General features: G+C 43.5%; 2 protein-coding genes across 7 annotated transcripts; both read left to right on the forward strand.

Annotated features, from left to right (window-relative positions):
* Positions 1 to 305: 305 nt before the first annotated feature.
* On the forward strand, positions 306 to 6,288 carry siae (sialic acid acetylesterase). Of its 2 annotated transcripts, XM_035525009.2 has the most exons (13): positions 376 to 452; positions 933 to 953; positions 1,461 to 1,622; positions 1,790 to 1,953; positions 2,138 to 2,276; positions 2,651 to 2,834; positions 3,073 to 3,170; positions 3,410 to 3,543; positions 4,007 to 4,158; positions 4,380 to 4,563; positions 4,765 to 5,040; positions 5,376 to 5,416; positions 5,578 to 6,288. In XM_035525009.2, the coding sequence occupies exons 1-11, from the start codon at positions 395 to 397 to the stop codon at positions 5,008 to 5,010; spliced, it is 1,542 nt and encodes a 513-aa protein (XP_035380902.1). In that variant the 5' UTR covers positions 376 to 394; the 3' UTR covers positions 5,011 to 5,040; positions 5,376 to 5,416; positions 5,578 to 6,288. The 2 variants fall into 2 exon arrangements, with proteins under 2 accessions (XP_026868555.2, XP_035380902.1); XM_027012754.3 differs by lacking the exon at positions 933 to 953 and having other exon boundaries at positions 306 to 452.
* Positions 6,289 to 6,909: 621 nt separating this feature from the next.
* clasrp (CLK4-associating serine/arginine rich protein) lies at positions 6,910 to 17,272 on the forward strand. 5 transcript variants are annotated; one of them, XM_027012733.3, is made up of 21 exons: positions 6,910 to 7,068; positions 8,575 to 8,717; positions 9,328 to 9,425; positions 9,586 to 9,687; positions 9,913 to 9,992; positions 10,157 to 10,241; positions 10,330 to 10,469; positions 10,571 to 10,667; positions 10,985 to 11,063; positions 11,187 to 11,260; positions 11,357 to 11,398; positions 11,654 to 11,836; positions 12,388 to 12,678; positions 12,900 to 13,139; positions 13,324 to 13,363; positions 14,421 to 14,481; positions 15,312 to 15,370; positions 15,568 to 15,614; positions 15,701 to 15,819; positions 16,279 to 16,303; positions 16,412 to 17,272. In XM_027012733.3, the coding sequence occupies exons 2-21, from the start codon at positions 8,619 to 8,621 to the stop codon at positions 16,452 to 16,454; spliced, it is 2,004 nt and encodes a 667-aa protein (XP_026868534.2). In that variant the 5' UTR covers positions 6,910 to 7,068; positions 8,575 to 8,618; the 3' UTR covers positions 16,455 to 17,272. The 5 variants fall into 5 exon arrangements, with proteins under 5 accessions (XP_026868534.2, XP_026868536.2, XP_026868535.2 ...); XM_027012735.3 differs by having other exon boundaries at positions 15,731 to 15,819; XM_027012734.3 differs by having other exon boundaries at positions 12,391 to 12,678.
* The last annotated feature ends 344 nt before the right edge of the window (positions 17,273 to 17,616 follow it).

Consider the following 17,616-nt stretch of genomic DNA (forward strand, 5'->3'; position numbering starts at 1 on the left):
TCCCATTGAGAAGCTGTGATCATGCTCAAAGAGGGTGGACAAACACAGAAACTGATCAACTCCAAGCACTGATTAGGCAAGAAAGGTCAACACTGTAAATATGAAGTCTTTGCTTACACTGGATCCATTTGTCAATAAATAGAAAAACAAATTGTGAAATGATTAGTTTTGTACTTCACTATACCATATAAACAGCTGACAAAGGGATCTTTTAAAGATATTTTTTTAAAGCAGAACTTTGTGAAAACCAAAAATTCCAGTCTCTACTTTTGACCATGCCTGTATTAACCATAGACTGCACACTCTATGGTAGTGACTGCGTACTGCGCTGTTTTCTCCGCCCACGTGCGAGGTTGGACACTCAGTACTTCCTTAGCTTGAGAGGCGTGGGACAATGCAGGCTTGCACTTGTATTTCTCTGATTTTTTGCGTCTTTGCACCAGTTTCTTTTGGTAGGTCTCGTTTCAGTGTCGCTGCACTGGGTATAAAAGAAAACAATTCTCGCCACCTGCAGTGAAGAGAAATTGGTGTCGGGCTCACTCAAATCAGTTTCTTCGATTCCTTACTTTTAAACGGTAGACTCGCATTTTTTGTGGACGATTATATGCTTCCTTCAAGTCCACCTCATAGATTCATGTTTTTAGTTCGTACTGGTCGTGTTTACGACATGGTGTGCGTCCGAGTAGTTTTTGATCGGGGGGAAATGTACGCCATGACAACTCGTTTTGTTTTTGTACCATCAAAAACAGGACGTTTTATTTTTGCCTTACTGAAAAATGAATATACACAAATAATGTCTGCACGAGGCAGTGGGTTCTGATTTAGCTGTGTTGCTATTCAACATCAGTGCAAGTTGTACACAATGTATACAAGCTTGAACTGTACAGTTAACATGCAAAACTACCGCTAATGATCTTAACCGTCTTCTATAGGAGCAGCATCCATTTCCGCTAGTAAGTACAGCGTTGTGGTGGCGTTCATGTGCGCTCATCTCGTAAATACGATATTTCCGACACGACTTGAAGGCAGCATTAGGTCCTGGCTTTTATTCCTGTATTGACAGTAACCGGCTCTTTAAAAATAAAAGTCTCCATTTCTCTGCTTTTGTTAACAAGGTCCAGTTATATTCCATATCCATTGGAGCTCACTGTTAACAGATCTCCCCTGATTATTTTATAACTACATTAGTAGCCTCGATTTTTGTATAAAGGCTGTAACTCAACACATTTTAGCAGTATAGTTAGCTAGCAAGCATATATTACCTAGATTATAAACGTTGTGGAGCCTGAGCCCATCAAGTATCTTAAACCATACACGCCTTGTTAAAGCTAAAAAATCGCTGCAGAACCGCTTTTTAAATTTGTTTTACCTTTAAATTAAAACACCACACAGAAGACGCCTTCATTTGACTAATGTTGCCGCTGGTTACTTGTAGTATGCTACATGCTTGTCATTTTCAGGTGATGTTTTTCGCTTCGCTTCCTACTATGGGGACCACATGGTTCTCCAGAGAGCTCCGGAGAGAGCGGTTGTGTGGGGATATGCAACACTTGGAGCTAAGGTCGAACTCTCTCTATCAGGACAGAAATTTAAACAAGTAAAATCTGTCCATGTTATTAGTGGTGAGTAACAATGATAGACATTTAGCCTACTTACAAATTGCACAGTAAAATATTGTTTTACAGTTCGTGCAAGGATGTTTAACTTTATAAGTTGTTTCTTTTACTACTTAGGCTGGAGACAGGATATTACTTGTACATTTAACTCATGCATATATTTCACTTTACAGGTGTTTGGACAGTGACTCTTGAGCCAGTACCAGCCAGTGGTCCCTATAACCTGACTGCTATTCAGAGAGGAAATACTGTTACTGAGATCGTGCTCACAGATATACTGTTTGGAGATGTGTGGTTATGTGGAGGACAAAGCAACATGGCCTTCACACTTGCCCAGGTGACAAGTACTTCTTCATTTTAAGTTTCTTTACATCTCATAAAGGGAAAGACTTGTTCTGTATGACAGGGAGCAAAGCTGACTCAGAGGTATTTAACTGGTGCTTTCCAGTGGGTCATTGCACTCTTTGAGATGCAGTCAGATGATGACTACCTCAGACTGGGTTCCTCTGGTCTTCTTGCAGGTATATAATGCCTCGCAGGAGTTGGCCATGGCCTCCAGCTTCCCTGATGTTAGGATATTCCAGGCTGCCCTGGAGCAGAGCAGTGTTGAGCTGACTGACCTCGCTGGGGTAGAGGTTCCGTGGTCCCGGCCTACACCAGGTACACCACAGGATCATGGTGGGGTTTCTATGTTGTCTTTAGTTTAACTTAAGAGGTGTAGTGCAAACATTACTGTTTATAATCAGCTACTGTTAGAAGTTATTGAATAACACACACTTAATCTTGTATGCATATGTGTATAATACCTGCTGAATGTTTCCCTATGCACATGCTAAGTCAGTATGCTGATGCTCACATATAGTTCATCCGCATAATCTGTCGTTGCAACACATTTTTGCATCTGCATAAACCACAAGTCTGCTTAGCTGTGCAGATTTGATTTGTGCAGAACTTGTGTAGAGAGCAGGGAACTACAAATGTGTTTATGCTGACTGTGTGTAATATCTGTGTTCATTTTAAATCTGTGATTGTAGAGTTGCTCGGGGGAAAGGATTTCACCCACTTCTCAGCTGTGTGCTGGCTGTTTGGCCGCTACCTGCATGAGACTGTGAAGTACCCAATAGGCTTAGTGGAGTCCTGCTGGTCTGGCACTCCTATAGAGGCCTGGTCCTCCCCAAGAGTGCTACACAAGTGTGGGCTACAGACATCTGGGAGCAGGTAAAGTTCCCCCTACATGCTTCTCCTATGAGCCTCATCATCACTGAGGTGTTTAAATGATGTACACCATGCAAAGATTGCTGGGTGACTCACTCTGTGGCTTTTTAGTTTGTTTGTTTGTGGGGGGGCAGGGGGTTTGTGGGGTTTTTTGTTTGTTTGTTTTTGTTTGTTTTTTTTGTGTGTGTGTGTGTACTTTTATCTGATTCTGTCCACTTTGTCTGGCACTGCATGGGTGAAGCTATCTTTGGGGTAAACATTGGAGGAATGGAGTGTTATGGAATGCCATGATCCACCCTTTGCTTAAAGTTACCATCAAAGGAGTTATATGGTATCAAGGTAATTACTGTAAGCAAAGAGTGCATGTACATCCAAAATAAATCAACACAGAGGCTGGTAAACAAATGGCAAAGCTGGTGAAAATAACCATCAAATATCTGCTCAGTGCTCTCAAGTTAAAGCTCTGGCTAAACATTGGACATTCAATGGTTTATCATTTTCACCAAGTTAATAATTAATTTGTATGTGATGTGGTGATGTAAGAAAGTGACTTGGCTCATGCTGCTGCTGTTTCTCAGGTGAAGCGAACACGCTCTACAACCAAGCTCAGTACTCATGCACATTTCCTGCTTTGATTGATGACTGGAGGATGGCATTCCATTCAAGCTCTGAGGGACAGACTGCAGAAGACTTCCCCTTTGGATTTGTACAGGTGCAGAATCATATCTGGGGTTTTTTTTGTTTTTTTTTACCTTGGTTTTCAGGACTGTATACATCACAAACGGGCACTTAACCAGTGGAGCATCAGGAGTAGCTCCTCCCCCATCGGGCTTAGGGAGCACTGCACCCCAAAATGGTTTCATCTAAACTTTAATATAACTCGTTTGTATAATGGATCATTAATTTACTGTCTTCTACACCTTTGAAGGTCAGTTAAATCACCAATGTTGCCCACTAACTGAAGCAATATAAATATTCCAACATGCCGGTGCTGATCTCATTCCCATTTGAATGGTTTGCTATGACATGGTTGCCTACCTGTTGTAAACAGGTATACAGCTATACAGACTAGCTACTATAGACTAGCTAGCTAGATTGTTTACTTCAGAAAGCTTCAACATGTACCAAACACTTCTAACATGAAAGCTGATTACATAAGCATTTATGAATTTCAGCTATGTACCTATAAGAATACCACACAAGATGGATTCCCAGAGATTCGCTGGCACCAGACAGCAGACTATGGCTTTGTCCCTAATGAGCGTATGAAGAAAACCTTCATGGCTGTTGCTATGGACTTGCCAGATGAGACATCGCCTTGGGGCAGGTACAGAAAAATATACAGGGTCAAAGCACTGGTGAGGATGTAAGATGTATATTAAAGTAATGTTCTGGAGAGCATTTCGTTGGCTCTGGGATTGTTTTTAACTCCTTGTAAAAGTAATTAGATTTTAAAAATGAGTTAATGATTAGAATCTTTATTATGCAGCTAATTTTAACATGTAAATGCCAACATTTAGTTTTGTGTGTGCACGCATGTGTGTCTAGTATTCACCCACAGGATAAACAGGACGTGGCATATAGGCTGGTGCTGGGAGCACAAGCTGTAGCCTATGGGATGAATGTGTCATTCCAAGGCCCTTTCCCCAAACAGGCCCTCATCATTAAGACCTTCATAAATATTACATTCAATCAAATGATCACAGCCAGCCTCTCCAATGATATGTTTGAGGTAAGCACAGTCATTGGGTGTATTTCTTTTATAAGAACACTGAGTTTTATTATCCACATAAAAAGTTAATTGTGTTAAGGCACTGCTGTGCTCATAAGATTCATGTCAAACTTGCCATTAAAGTCACAAGTTAACACTGCACACTGTTTCCTGCTTTATTCCATAATTTGTTTGTGTTTTGCTTGTCTGTCTACATCATAGATCTGTTGCTTGGAGGAGAAGAAACCGTGTGAAGCAGGTTCCAAATGGTTCCCTGCACCAATGGATGAATGGGGCACAGATTATGTTATAGTATCCATGGCCAAGTGTCCTGTTGACTATGTAGCCGCACTGCGCTATGCCTGGAGTGACTGGCCCTGTGCTTTTAAAGCATGTGCCATCTACAGTGCAGATGGAGTTTTACCTGCACCCTTGTTCCTCCTCAATCTTTGGCCAGCAAGCAGCTGACAGAGTGCATAGTCATCCAAGCCCTATCAGGTAGACTTTCAGTCTGTATATCTGTAGATGAAATGTGTGAAAATGAAAGGACTCCTTGTGTACAACTGTATTTATGAATAGAACAGTTGATTGCATGAGACATTGTTTAAGTGCAAAGTAACTACTGTATATTTGGTTTACACTGAAGAACCAGCAGGTGGTAGTATTTGTCAAATTGGTTTTCCTTTTGGATTAAGAACGTCATGATGTCCAGACCAATTTTTCTACATTTGCACTCATATTTTGTTGCACACTGAGTCAGACCTCTTAGAAGGAGAAAACAGAAATGCTTTTAGTATTAAAAAGGAGTTAACATTTAATGTTTTCTTTTGCAGCTGTCAACTCAACTTTTTGTATTCTTCAACTTCATAGCAAGGTAAAATTTCTTTGAACAATTATAGCAGACATGGTAGTCACAATGTATTAAAGACATCAGATCTGCCACTCATGACCACTGTCCTTGTGATCTTTATCCTTATATACACTGAGTCCCTCTTTGAGGCCTGTGGTCTGGCATGTCATTCTCTCCTGTTTCAGGAGCTTCAGAGTTGGGTGGAGACCCTGCCATGTGGGATTCCTCTTACTCCCGGAGCAGAGAATAACTAAAAAGGGGAAGAGGCAGGGAAACGGTGCCCTAGGGAGACTCCCGAGTGACCACAATGACGCAGAGGGACAGTCCACCAGGACCTCGTACAATTCAAAGCCGCACCCTTCAGACTGAACTCAGATACACCCTTGAGCAGGAACTCCACTCATTTGTAGTCTTGTTCTGTCCTGCACAGGGTGTGAATGAAATCCAACAATAACAAACCCTGAGATAGTCACACAAGCATTAAAGGAGACATTAAGTTGTTGTCTTTGATCACTTGCATTCTGGTCATGTACCTTCATACAAACATCCATCCGCATGGAACCTGTTAGTGTGCATGGAATTTAACTTTGCTAAATTATGCATCACTATTTTAGTTAGAAACAGATTGTGCCATTCTTCCTGGAATACCAGGAGCGTGTTTTCCTTCAGATCCTCTTCAACCCATCTTCAAACTTAATAATGACCAGAGAACTTGCTTTCATGTAACCCATATTTACCTATATGCTCCTGGGCTTTGTCTCTAATACCATGCTAAGCATTGCATGTCTGCCTGTCAGGACTGCAGGCTTTGTACAAGATATATACCATACTATTGCTACATTTTGCAATTGTAATATGTCTTGGACTCTATTAAAAGCACATTATTGAGCCTTTAATGTGAGATGGTCTGCATTATTTTGACCAAAAGTATTTGTTTGTTGAATCATCTGAATGTTATGATTCATCAAAACACCCACAGAACACACATCTGGAGCATCTAAGATTGTTCACAGAACACCAAAAAAAAAGTGATTTGTTAGCGGGCTGGTTTGAATATTACATCCTGTATATTAGATGCATACGCTGTAACTGGCATCCCTATATGAAAATACAGATCTACATTTCTCCTGATTAATAAAGAAAAAGTTATATTTAAAACACCCTGAACACACATATTAGCTATTGCACAACTCTTGTAGAAATTCCTGTTACTTTCCATAATGCCCAATGCTGTATACTATCAAAACAGCTTGTATGCTTCATATATTTAGTGCATAACAGGCTCTGCAGGCGCTTTGATACTTAGAAAAATGTCTATTTATATACATGTAAAAAGCTCTCAACTCACACTTGGGGTGTTCTGTTATCTTTTCGAAATAATTTAAAGCTTGCGTTTGTAAGGGAAGGGGGTTATAATAAATTGTGTGTGAACGCGTCGACAAAAGCAAGTAATGTGCACGAACGCAGCGTTACCGCCTCTTCGGCAAGCATACGCACACTAGAAGTGAAGTTAAGACAACTGGCTACTAGACATCCTGGACCAAACCAACCGAGCTATCCTGGGAGGTGGGCACTTTTGTACCGGCGCGAGAAAGGCGGCGTCATAACTTTGGTCCCACGCCTGTCTCGCGCAGCCGAGCGAAAAACTCAAGTCCATTTGTTGTAAACAAAAACAGGTAAATTTGACGCGCCACACAGCTTTAGGTTGTGCTTGTAACGATGTAGTAACTTGTAAGCAACGTCCTAGCCTACTACACTTGTAGCGTTGTAGCTGGCTACCTAGCTAAACCTCACCAAGCCAGGAGCAAACGAGACGGGCTGTGTCCTGGCTAGTTCACGGCTGTGCTAACGCTAATGTCAGCCTTTAGCAGACAATTGCCTAATTAATTTTGGTCTGGCTTTATTAGCTGGCTAGCAATAAGTGATTGTATATCAACAAACTATTTATGAATTAGATTACGCTACTCCGGCGAACCCAAACTAACATATAGATGTTAGCTAGCAAGGTACAGCCAAGTTAACTATCTAACGCTATCTAGATAGCTGGGTTACCTTGCAATCCAAATAAAGTAGCTATGTTAGCTACAGTTCTAGCTAGCTGGCTACCCAATGTATCCAATTTATGTATGATAAATCGTTTACGGTATTTTATACGGTAGACTGTCAAGTCTGGTTTTGTACTCTGAATGTACTGACTTGGCAAACTAGCTAGCTAGCTTACATGCTAGATGTATCTACTGACAAACTAGGCAACATAGCTACCTAACCTAGCGTTTGTTAACTTAGCGTAGCTAGGTTATCTTAGCTCGGTTAACCTTTAATATTAGCCAATGGCTAAGGTTAGCTAGCCAGCTGACTAGCTATATTAACCTAAAGGTTTTTGAATAGTAATTGCTGTATCGTTATCCAGCTGAAATATTGCTATTTATTACAAATATAAGAGTAGGTTGAACAGGAGGTTGGCACACCATGTGCAGTCGTTAATGAAATTGCACGTTCGTTAGCAAAAAATAAAAACGACGTTTTCACCTAACATTTCGTTTGTAGTTTGCTCTCCAGGATATATCGCTGTCCAAGTGGTGGTCTGCATATATACCAATTACTCATCACTCATATTTCAATCACTCATATTTCTTGTTTATTAGAAATTCCTCGTATGTGTAGTTGGATACTTTTTCTATTGCTATGCATAGTTTGCGTTAGCCATCTTCAGTAGCCGTTCTTCATCATTGGTCAGTTTCTTGTCCACAGGATTGCTGTTTGTGGAATATTTTGGGGTAGAACACCACAGTCAACCCAGCATTGACACTGATAGGTATAAAATCTACAGCAACGCTGCTGTGCCAAATAATGTCTTCAGTTTTCCTGTGGTTATTGTAATTAAAACCGACACAGCACCCACTACCATGAGATGCCTATGCCAGTGTCATCACTGTGCTGAGAATGGTCTACCATCCAAAAAAGAAAACTGTTCAGCAGTGGTCCTGTGGGCAGAAAGTGACCAACAGATTGTCTTTGCCGGACAATGGTCCATGTTGTGTGTTTGTTCCTTATAAAATGCACCTATAATTGTACCTAATAAAAAGCCTAGTAAATTGGGGGGGAATGAAGGTGGCTGAATGTAGTAGTAGTTTTGAATGTCATAGAATGTAGTAATTTCTCTCCATCCCTGTGTGCTGCAGCAGCAGCCGTGCCCCGCCGCGACCCCACCCCGAGCGGAGCTGTCATGTGGCAGGAGGCTCGCAAACATGAGCGCAAGTTGCGCGGTATGATGGTGGACTACAAGCGCCGTGGGGAGCGACGGCGGGAATACTATGAAAAAATCGTAAGTGGAGACTATGCTGTAATTCTTTTAGTTCCATAGCATAGTGCAGCTTATACCAGGCTCTATTCCAAGACGGATATAGTAAAACTAAAAGCATAAGTACATATGGTTCTCATACCATATGTGTACCAATAATAAATGTGGTTTAATTTCAAAAGCCATAGGCAGATAGGTCACACTAGAAAGGTCATACAGCAAAATATATTATATTTTGTTGTGTACACTAATACATGATCAACTATCTGGTCCTCCCAGCGTCTCTTCTTTCAACCCAAGGAGTTTTTCCTTGCCACTGTCACCTCTAGCTTGCTCATTAGGGGCATAGACATAGATCCTGAAAAAGGTGCTTTGAGATGATGTCTATTCTAAAAGAGCTATATGTTATTGAAATTTAACTGAATTGAGTTATTCTAGAGCTTGGCTTCATGTCTTTTTACACAAAGCCATCATGTCTCATTCCTTTTTGATTCCCACTGGCAATCAACATTGGTTCTTATAGCTTTGGAGTAGTAATTTTAACACTGTTACTTATTTAATGCATTGTGATTTAGCACCCTTTGCTTCTCTAGTCCTCTCATTCACTCTTGGTTCCCTGTGTGGGGCTTTGCAGAAGAAGGATCCAGCCCAGTTCCTGCAGGTTCATGGCCGTACCTATAAAATCCACCTCGATTCGGCTGTAGCCCTGGCTGCTGAGAGTCCTGTCAACATGTGAGTTATAGCTGTATTTAGGCTTCAGCTTTATAGTTTGCTTTTTGTTTGGGTTGTTGTTGTTGTTGTTGTTTTTGTTTGTTTGTTTGTTTGTTTTTTTGGAGGGAGCAATCTGTGTGTTGCATTCATTAGAAGTAACTTTTGTTGAATTTCTTTAAAGGATGCCTTGGCAGGGAGACCCCAATAACATGATTGACAGGTTCGATGTGAGGGCGCACCTGGACTACATTCCTATGTACACACCTACTCTTTTAAACACCACGTAAGTCCACTCATATCACAGCGCGTTTTAGTCTCAAGAAACAGCATCTGCATTATTTTTGTGCATTATTCACTACCTGTTTGTTTTTTCGTATCAGGACACAGTGCATATAATTATTGGCATATAGTACTAGCTGTTTTTAAAAATAATTGTTTTCTTGCAAAACTGTGTTCTCGTTGGTGCAGCTTTTTGCCAGCTGTGTTGATCAGGCCTTTTGTGTTGCAGTACCCCTGAGCAGGAGTCTGAGGAAAGGAAATGCAATTATGAACGCTACAGAGGCCTGGTGCAGAATGATTTTGCAAATAGTGAGTGACTCCATGGACTGTCCAGCACTCTCCACGTTTTTATAGGGTTTGACAATGTTGTAGAAGGAAGGCGAAATCTTAACTAAATGTGTTAGAAGCATAACACGACTGTGCAAAAAGGTCTGTGGAAATTGTGTTGTTAATGTGTTCTTGTCTTTTCATAGTCTCTGAGGAGCAGTGTTTGTACCAGATATATGTGGATGAACTATATGGTGGCCTACAAAAACCAAATGAGGACGAGAAGAAAAAGTAAGTCCACACTGGCTGGATGGATTGATGGGCACTCTAAGCCTCTTAGTAAAGATGTGATAAGAGACCCTTTTGCTATCCCTCTAAGGCTGGCTGAAAAGAAGGCTCAGATCGGCTACACGTATGAGGACAGCACAGTACCCGAACAGGATGCGCGGTCAGACAAAGGAGATGAGGAGAACTCGGAGAACAGCGAGTCAGAAGAGGATGAAGTGATCCCTGACATCGGTGTGTCTCGTGCTCTGTCTGTCCCTGCTTTCCTCTCGCAGGTTAAAGTGAATCTGGAACTCCAGCTCAGGAATGCCGACCTGTCTGTTTCTGGTTTGTAGATGTTGAGGTCGACGTGGACGAGCTGAGCCCGGAGCAGGTGATGGAGCTAAACAAGATGGCCACGCCATACGGCATGGCAGACGGAGACTTTGTCTGGTCTGTTGGATCATCTTTCATCTACAAACCAGCCTTTCACAGTCCTAGTACCTCCACCCTGCTCTTTTTAGTGCATCCATGCTCCAGCACATCTGACAGAACCCACTTCCCTTTAACACGCTCTTTATCAGAAGAGTCTGATGTGTGTAAGAACAGGGAAGGCACTGAAACGTGCAGAGCGCCAGACTAGAGCAGCACTGAAGCCATACGTTAGGTCCTTGGCCACATGAGGTCTGTTATCGATGAGAGTCTTGTAATAGCAAAAATGTCATGGAGCATGTGTGGCTGGCCAAATAACCGACAGGTCTTTGTGGCAGGATGTTGAGAAAGGACAAAGAGGAAGTGGAGGCCATAAAGCATGCCAAAGCACTGGAGGCAGAAAAGGCAATGTACTCGGTGAGAACTAGACCGGTCCTTCTACTGCTGTGACTGTTGAGAGGCCCCCTTGGTATTTTTGTCGGTGTGTGACCAATGTGTATCGCTAAGCAACAGACATAAATGTGCTTGCGTGTGTTTCAGGGCCGGCGATCCCGCAGACAGAGGAGAGAGTTCCGGGAGAAGTATATGAAGGGCAGGCAAATCAGCCCTCCCAGGTACCTCACCACATGCATCACCGTCACTAAACGAAGCTGTCTAAAACAGCTTTCACGCGCTGACATATTTTGATTACATTTATTTGTTTATTACAGCTATGCCAGAAGAGACAGCCCGACCTATGACCCCTACAAACGGTTAGTGGTGGTGGCCATCTGCTTATATCACTGTTACCATGTGCTAATTTCAGCTGTAGGTGGTACCCCCCATCTCAGTGGTGTGTGATGGGGCTGTAACTTTGGCTATTTCTTTGTTAGTACCTATCCTAGTAGCTAAGTGTTAGAATTGGCTTAGTAATTAAGACGCATGCATATTTATTTTTCGCTCTCGTCTCTCTCTCTCTCTCACACACCCTGCCTCTCTATCCCTTTTGTTTCCTCTTTCTATGTCAGACCCCAGTCTGAGTCAAGTTCAGAGTCGCGCTCTCGCTCGCGTTCCCCAGGCAACGATAAGATCACCTTCATTACCAGCTTTGGGGGCAGTGACGAAGAGGGTGCCGCGACCACACAAGCCCTGCCTTCTGCACAGTCAAGCCACGCCCCCTCCAACCCTGCAGGTCATAGCAGGGGCTCCCGGTCGGTAACTTCCCCTTTCTTCTACTCCCCCTGGCTTTTCGTTGGATGTTTTCTCCTGTCATTCATATGTGTTGCACTCCAATAGCTTCTGTGGCGTTTCATTGAGGCTGAGTCACAAGTTCAGGGTTTTGGGACACATTCTAGTCTCTGGATTGGAATGTGCAGTTGCTGCAGCTAACTTGTGTGAGGACTTTGCTGAGTAATGGCACAGTCACAGATGCTGTGCACATGTTGTGAGCAGACGTACCCTGAGATTAGTGGGGGTATTTAGGTAGTGGGATGAGGTTTGAGCCATTATAAATAACATTTGAAGCTTAGTTTTCCAGGCCAGAATTAATACGTTTTAATAAAAATAAATTTTCCACACTGTTAGTTCAAAGACACAAATACAAAGGACTGAATCACCACTGGCATTGCTCTTTCATCCAGGATCTTAAATCCATGCTCACAGATACCGACCAGTGTTAACCATGGCATGCAGTGTGTTCGGCCTCCTTTGTCCCATGCACCTGTAATGACAGTGCACACTGGGTGTTCTTTTCTCTGTCCAGCAGGAGGCGTTCCTCCTCCAGTCGTTCTTCCTACTCCTCGCGCTCCTCCTCGCGCCGTTCGTCCCGCTCATCCTCCCGGTCTAGGCGTGGACGGCGTGTGCGTGGGGGCCGCGACCGCGATGGGCGATACTCGCGATCACACTCGAGGCGGCGCTCTGACTCCAGATCACGGCAGCGTGGAGGAGGCGGTGGTGCCAGCAGCTCCAGGAGACGCTACGAGCGCACGCGCTCCCGCTCCACAGAGAGAGACCGGGACAGGGGGAGGCACTATGCACCACGCAGGCGAACTAGGTGAGAGGCCGTTCTGAGATCTCAATTTTAGGCATGTACAGTTCTTTCCGCACATCATGTCCCGGAAAGGATTTTGTTTGTTTACCGTACCTGGTCAGAGTACACTGTCAGTCCAAAAATGCGTACACTGACAGTCCACTGACAGTCCAAAAATGAGCTTACATCTCTGCTTTTTCCAGACCTGCTCCTCACAGTGCATCTAATTGTCCCCTCTCCCCAAGGTCGCGCTCTCTTTCACGGTCAGTTGACCGCAGTCGCCGAGGTGGGCGGAGTTCTCGGTCTCGCTCTCACTCTCGCTCAGCTGACCGTAGCCGCCGATGTGGGCGGGGTTCTGGTTACAGGAGGGGCGGAGCCAGCAGCAGTCGAAGCCCATCCCGCTCCCTTCCCACCAGCCGTAGCCCCTCCCCGTCCTCCCGCTCCAGCCAGGCCGCGACAACCGCTCTCTCTGACAAACTGAGAAAGTGAGTCCTGTGTTTGTTACCACTACAACAGAATGGGTGCATTACTCCATTATATTAAAATGGCTAAATGGAAATCATTATCATTAGTTTGGAACCGTTGAAGCCGTTTACAACCCATAGATAATTGGATGATATTCCATCACACATCTCTCTCCCTCTCTCTCCCTCTCCCTTTCAATCCCAGGCCTGACACTCCGGGTGGTAAAGAGACGGGAGCTGCCAAAGTCAGTAAGAATTTGATATAGCTGGTTTTGTTGCTAAAGACTACGCCTCCCTCCCTCCTGACAGGCTGACGCAGTTGTCAATAAGTCCGATCCTTCCACCCACCTCATTCAACCCTAGCTCCTCAGAGAGCGTCCAGTATCGTTGGAATTGTTCTTTGATTGGCTGTCTCCATAGTGATTAGCTCTGCACCAGGCGACCACAGTGCCCTGTGTTTCGAAAACACAGTGGTCCTTTCAAGGGCACCTATTTCTGAACCTGTTTAACCCTCATTTATGGAGTTTGTGTGTGTGTGTGACAGAGAGCTCTGAGAATGTGTGAGGTATAAGGGAGAGGGCATATTTTCTTTATACTCAATGTATTTGTGTATGTTCCCTTCTAAACACTCCCAGGATTTCTGTCTCACCTTCTGAAAATGTTTACATAGTATTTCATCAGACCAGAACGGTTATGAGAGTATGAGGAGTGAATAGAAAAGGCAAGGTTTTGTAAGGAGCAGTATGAGGGAACCCAGGTGCTCAGGTCTCGGTAGTGGGGCATGCTGGGACAGGCAGGACTACACTGCTCCCTCACCTGCATGAGCACATCCGCAGCCCTTACTCTGCAAGGTCTTCCCGCAGGGACCATGGCAACAACACTGGAAGCCATTTTGTTACTGATCCGCTAAATGCCTAAATATGAGGAAGGGGGGAGGTGTGTGTGACCCAACATGGGCCACTCCATTCAGGACTTAACACACTCCACCCATAACAGCCCCCCCCCCCCCCCTGCATGTACATACACACAAACACCCATCATGACCTCTACACACAAACTCTCAAAGCAAAAACAGTAGCAGGCACCATCGCTTGCAGTCCTCTACTGCTGTTGGACAGCCCCCTGACATGTCCAGTGTGGAGGTTCTATGTCTGATCTGTAAGACATAGCTGAGTGAATGTTCATGAACGAGGCCGACTTGGCAGATGACTGTGCCCATGTGTAAGCCCTAATATCCCCCTGCCCCTCTTCAGTCTGAGCGTCCCCTCGAATTTGTGTCTAATAACAGCATGTCCATTACAGCCCAAGATGACCCCCCAAGAAAAGCTGAAGCTTCGCATGCAGAGGGCCCTCAACAAACAATGTGAGTTGCAACACACTTCACATGTGACCACATACATGGCCCTCAAAAAGATTCTGAGAAAGTGAAGTCAATTCATTTCTAGTTTTTGATGATAGTTTTGGTTTTTGTTTTTTTTTTTCATTTTATAGAAAGGTTGGTCTACATTGCTCTGCGTGTGTGTGTGTGTGTGTGTGTGTGTATTTTTGGGTGGGGGGGTCCAAGAAATGTATGTCCATTAGCAGGCTTTGCAATCACCACCTAATTTATTAGAAACCCCATGTAGGTGTCCAGTTTTTATAGCCCATCTGACACTACCATGTCACTGCCATGTTGAGAGTGGTCTGCCACCACCCAAAAATATCCAGCCAACAGCCGCCGTGTGGTCAAAAACTTCCAAATACTGCATAGCAACAGACGGGCTACAGTCTGTATTTGTACACCTGTAAAATATATGCATAAATTAGCTACTCCTAATAAAGAGGCCAGTGAGTATGGGTGCAAAGTACATGCTTCAAATAAAGTGGGTGTGGTGATTGTATTCAAATGAAACAGTAAAAGTACTAAAAAATGTTAAAGAGCACATTTTCCTTATGTTCTTTTCACCTTTAATTGAAACTCATTGAGAGTACTTCTCCAAAATGTCTTCAAGTACATCATCACATTCTTCAAATGTTGAGGTAGAGAGTAATTATAGTTCAGTTATGCAATGTCAGCACAGACTGCAATACTAGACCCAGGCTAATGAGATGAGACACTCTTGGTGGCGGGAAATGGGGAAGTTCAGATGAAATGAGCCCTCTTGTCTTCTCTTCTTCCTCTAACCAACCCCCCTCCCCCTATTGCCTCTTCAGCCAAGGCGGATAAGAAGGCAGCACAGGTCAAAATCCAGCAGCAGGAGCACAAACGACAGGTGTGTGAGCATGTGCGCACACGTGTTTCTCACCCATTTCTCACAGGTTTTCTCATTAAAGCACTTTTCAGCACCCAAATACCATTTCATTCATATCCTGACAGCTGTATGAGTCTGTGCGGTTTTGTTTTGTTTTTTTTAAATGTGTTTTTTTTGTTTTTGTTTTTGTTTTTTTCCTCCCCCCCAATAAACCTTAGGAACGAGAAGGAGTCCTAAGAGCTATGGCACGCAAAATACGCATGAAGTAAGTTTATGTCTGTTTATAATTTTGTGTTTGTAACTCTCTGCGTGTATGTGTGGGTCTTAAGTGTGCAACATTTTCTTCCTCAGAGAAAAGCTGACGGATGATGTGTGTTGCAGGGAGCGAGAGCGGCGGGAGAAAGAGAGGGACGAGTGGGAGCGTCAGTATGGCCGTCAAAGCCACTCGCCTTCCCCAAGCTCCAAATACGGTGAGTCATTCTCCACTGCCCCCTGCAGAGGGCAGGACGGAGAGAGCAGACAGGTAACTAAACACCCTGTCCTTAATGACGTTGACAGTGATTGACCTAATACCACTGAAAATTTTCTCAGGAGTTTGATCACTGGCCATTTTATTAGTCACACCTATCTTAGAGGTGCACTGTATAGGAACATTATCAGTAACCTATGGCATGCAGTCCACCTCATTCACCAATGGTCAGTTTCTGAGCATTGGCCACCTGATATTTGGGAGGCAGGGCCTCAACACAGCAAGGTCGTGATGTCAGTTAATGAGGCTTGGCAACTTTAGAAAAGGAGTTGGAACTGTGCATGGCAACAGATTGGCTGAAGTTTCTGAATGTTTTGCCTAAATGTTTCTAACAAAGTTGATGGTGAGTATATACTGAAAACAAAAAAATGAGCTCTAACACGACCATTTGTTTCCCCAGGTCGAGATTACAGTTCATCCAGGCGGTAGGTGGAAATTTGTATTTCTAATAGCCTCAAAACAAAAGTCAAAATGTTTGGAGTATTTACAGGAGGTGAGATGAACTTGAATTCAGCTCGTGTCTGTTCATGCAGGAGGTCCCGCTCCAGGTCACGGAGTCCGTACTATCGCTACTGATCCCAATCCCTGCCACTGTGAGAGCTTGGCCATCGTGGGAAGAGGAGAACAAGGAGATGATGTAAGACAGAGAATCTCAGTCCAGTGCTTAGGGTCCAATCAGTTACTCCTTTCCAGCTCCCAGTTTGGCCAGGCATTCAAGAGCTCTGCAGCCTTCTGTTACCTGATTCAGGTGTATGAGGGGCCGAACAGAACAAAAAAAAATGGAATGGCTGGGGGTCCCTGATGACTAGAATGAGAACATCTGACCCAAGGCATATACTGTATCTGAGGAGCTGAAGGGAGAACTGGGAGGCTGGTGGAAGAAGTTTTTTTCTCTCTCTTTTTCATTTTTTGCTTTCTTGCTCTTTTCCCACATAATCTGATTCCTGATAAGTACCCTGTTTAAAAGGTTAGATTTCCCTTTTGTTGTATTAATGATGTCTAGTATTTCAGTGGAAATACACTTGGTTTTTAAACACTGTCCCATTATGTTTTATAGCATACTTGGAGCTACCCTTGCTTTAGGGGCATTCGCCTAATGTGGGAAAAATTTACTTCTCAAATGTTTGAATTGCCTTTTGCACAGAGGTTAGCTGTATGGATGAATTAAATCAAGTGCTTATGTTTCTGTCTCTCTTTTTTGTCTTCTCCTGTGTATCTCCCTCCCTTCTCCTATTACATGGAACTAAGGATGGTCTTAGCTTTTGAGGGAGCTCAGCATTTTGAAGTGTGTATGAGAGATCAGACGTACATTTGTACATAAGTGTGTGTGTGTGTGTGTGTGTGTGTGTGTGTGTGTGTGTGTGTGTGTGTGTGTGTGTGTGTGTGTGTGTGTGTGTGTGTGTGTGTGTGTACCCACCCAGCTGACAACTTAAAACCCATGATGCAAGGAGGAGGATGATTTGTCTTTTAATGTTCAAACTGTAAATATGTCTAATTGCCATCAGTAATGTTTTGGCCTTGTTTTACCCAGAGTAGACCTCAATATACAGATATTGGGAAAAGCAAATAAAATGCTTACAGAGTATGGGGGAAAAAAACTGCATTGAGACTTTTTTTGTACATATTGTTTTTGTACATAAGTTATATTCAGATTATTACATCACAAATCACTTTCCCACCAGGCCTGTTGTACTCCCCTCCCTCTTTAATAGAAGCCTTTATTTTAGATATAACCTGA

The sequence above is a fragment of the Electrophorus electricus genome, chromosome 6, assembly GCF_041902795.1.
Source record: "Electrophorus electricus isolate QZ-2024a chromosome 6, ASM4190279v1, whole genome shotgun sequence".
Lineage (NCBI taxonomy): Eukaryota > Metazoa > Chordata > Actinopteri > Gymnotiformes > Gymnotidae > Electrophorus > Electrophorus electricus.

Coding starts and splice junctions, on each gene's coding strand:
- siae (XM_035525009.2), top strand. CDS start 395: ATGCAGGCTTGCACTTGTATTTCTCTGATTTTTTGCGTCTTTGCACCA. Junction 1,623..1,789: donor ATCTGTCCATGTTATTAGTG/GTGAGTAACAAT, acceptor TTCACTTTACAG/GTGTTTGGACAGTGACTCTT. Junction 4,564..4,764: donor TCTCCAATGATATGTTTGAG/GTAAGCACAGTC, acceptor TCTACATCATAG/ATCTGTTGCTTGGAGGAGAA.
- clasrp (XM_027012733.3), top strand. CDS start 8,619: ATGTGGCAGGAGGCTCGCAAACATGAGCGCAAGTTGCGCGGTATGATG. Junction 10,242..10,329: donor AATGAGGACGAGAAGAAAAA/GTAAGTCCACAC, acceptor TATCCCTCTAAG/GCTGGCTGAAAAGAAGGCTC. Junction 16,304..16,411: donor GATTACAGTTCATCCAGGCG/GTAGGTGGAAAT, acceptor CTGTTCATGCAG/GAGGTCCCGCTCCAGGTCAC.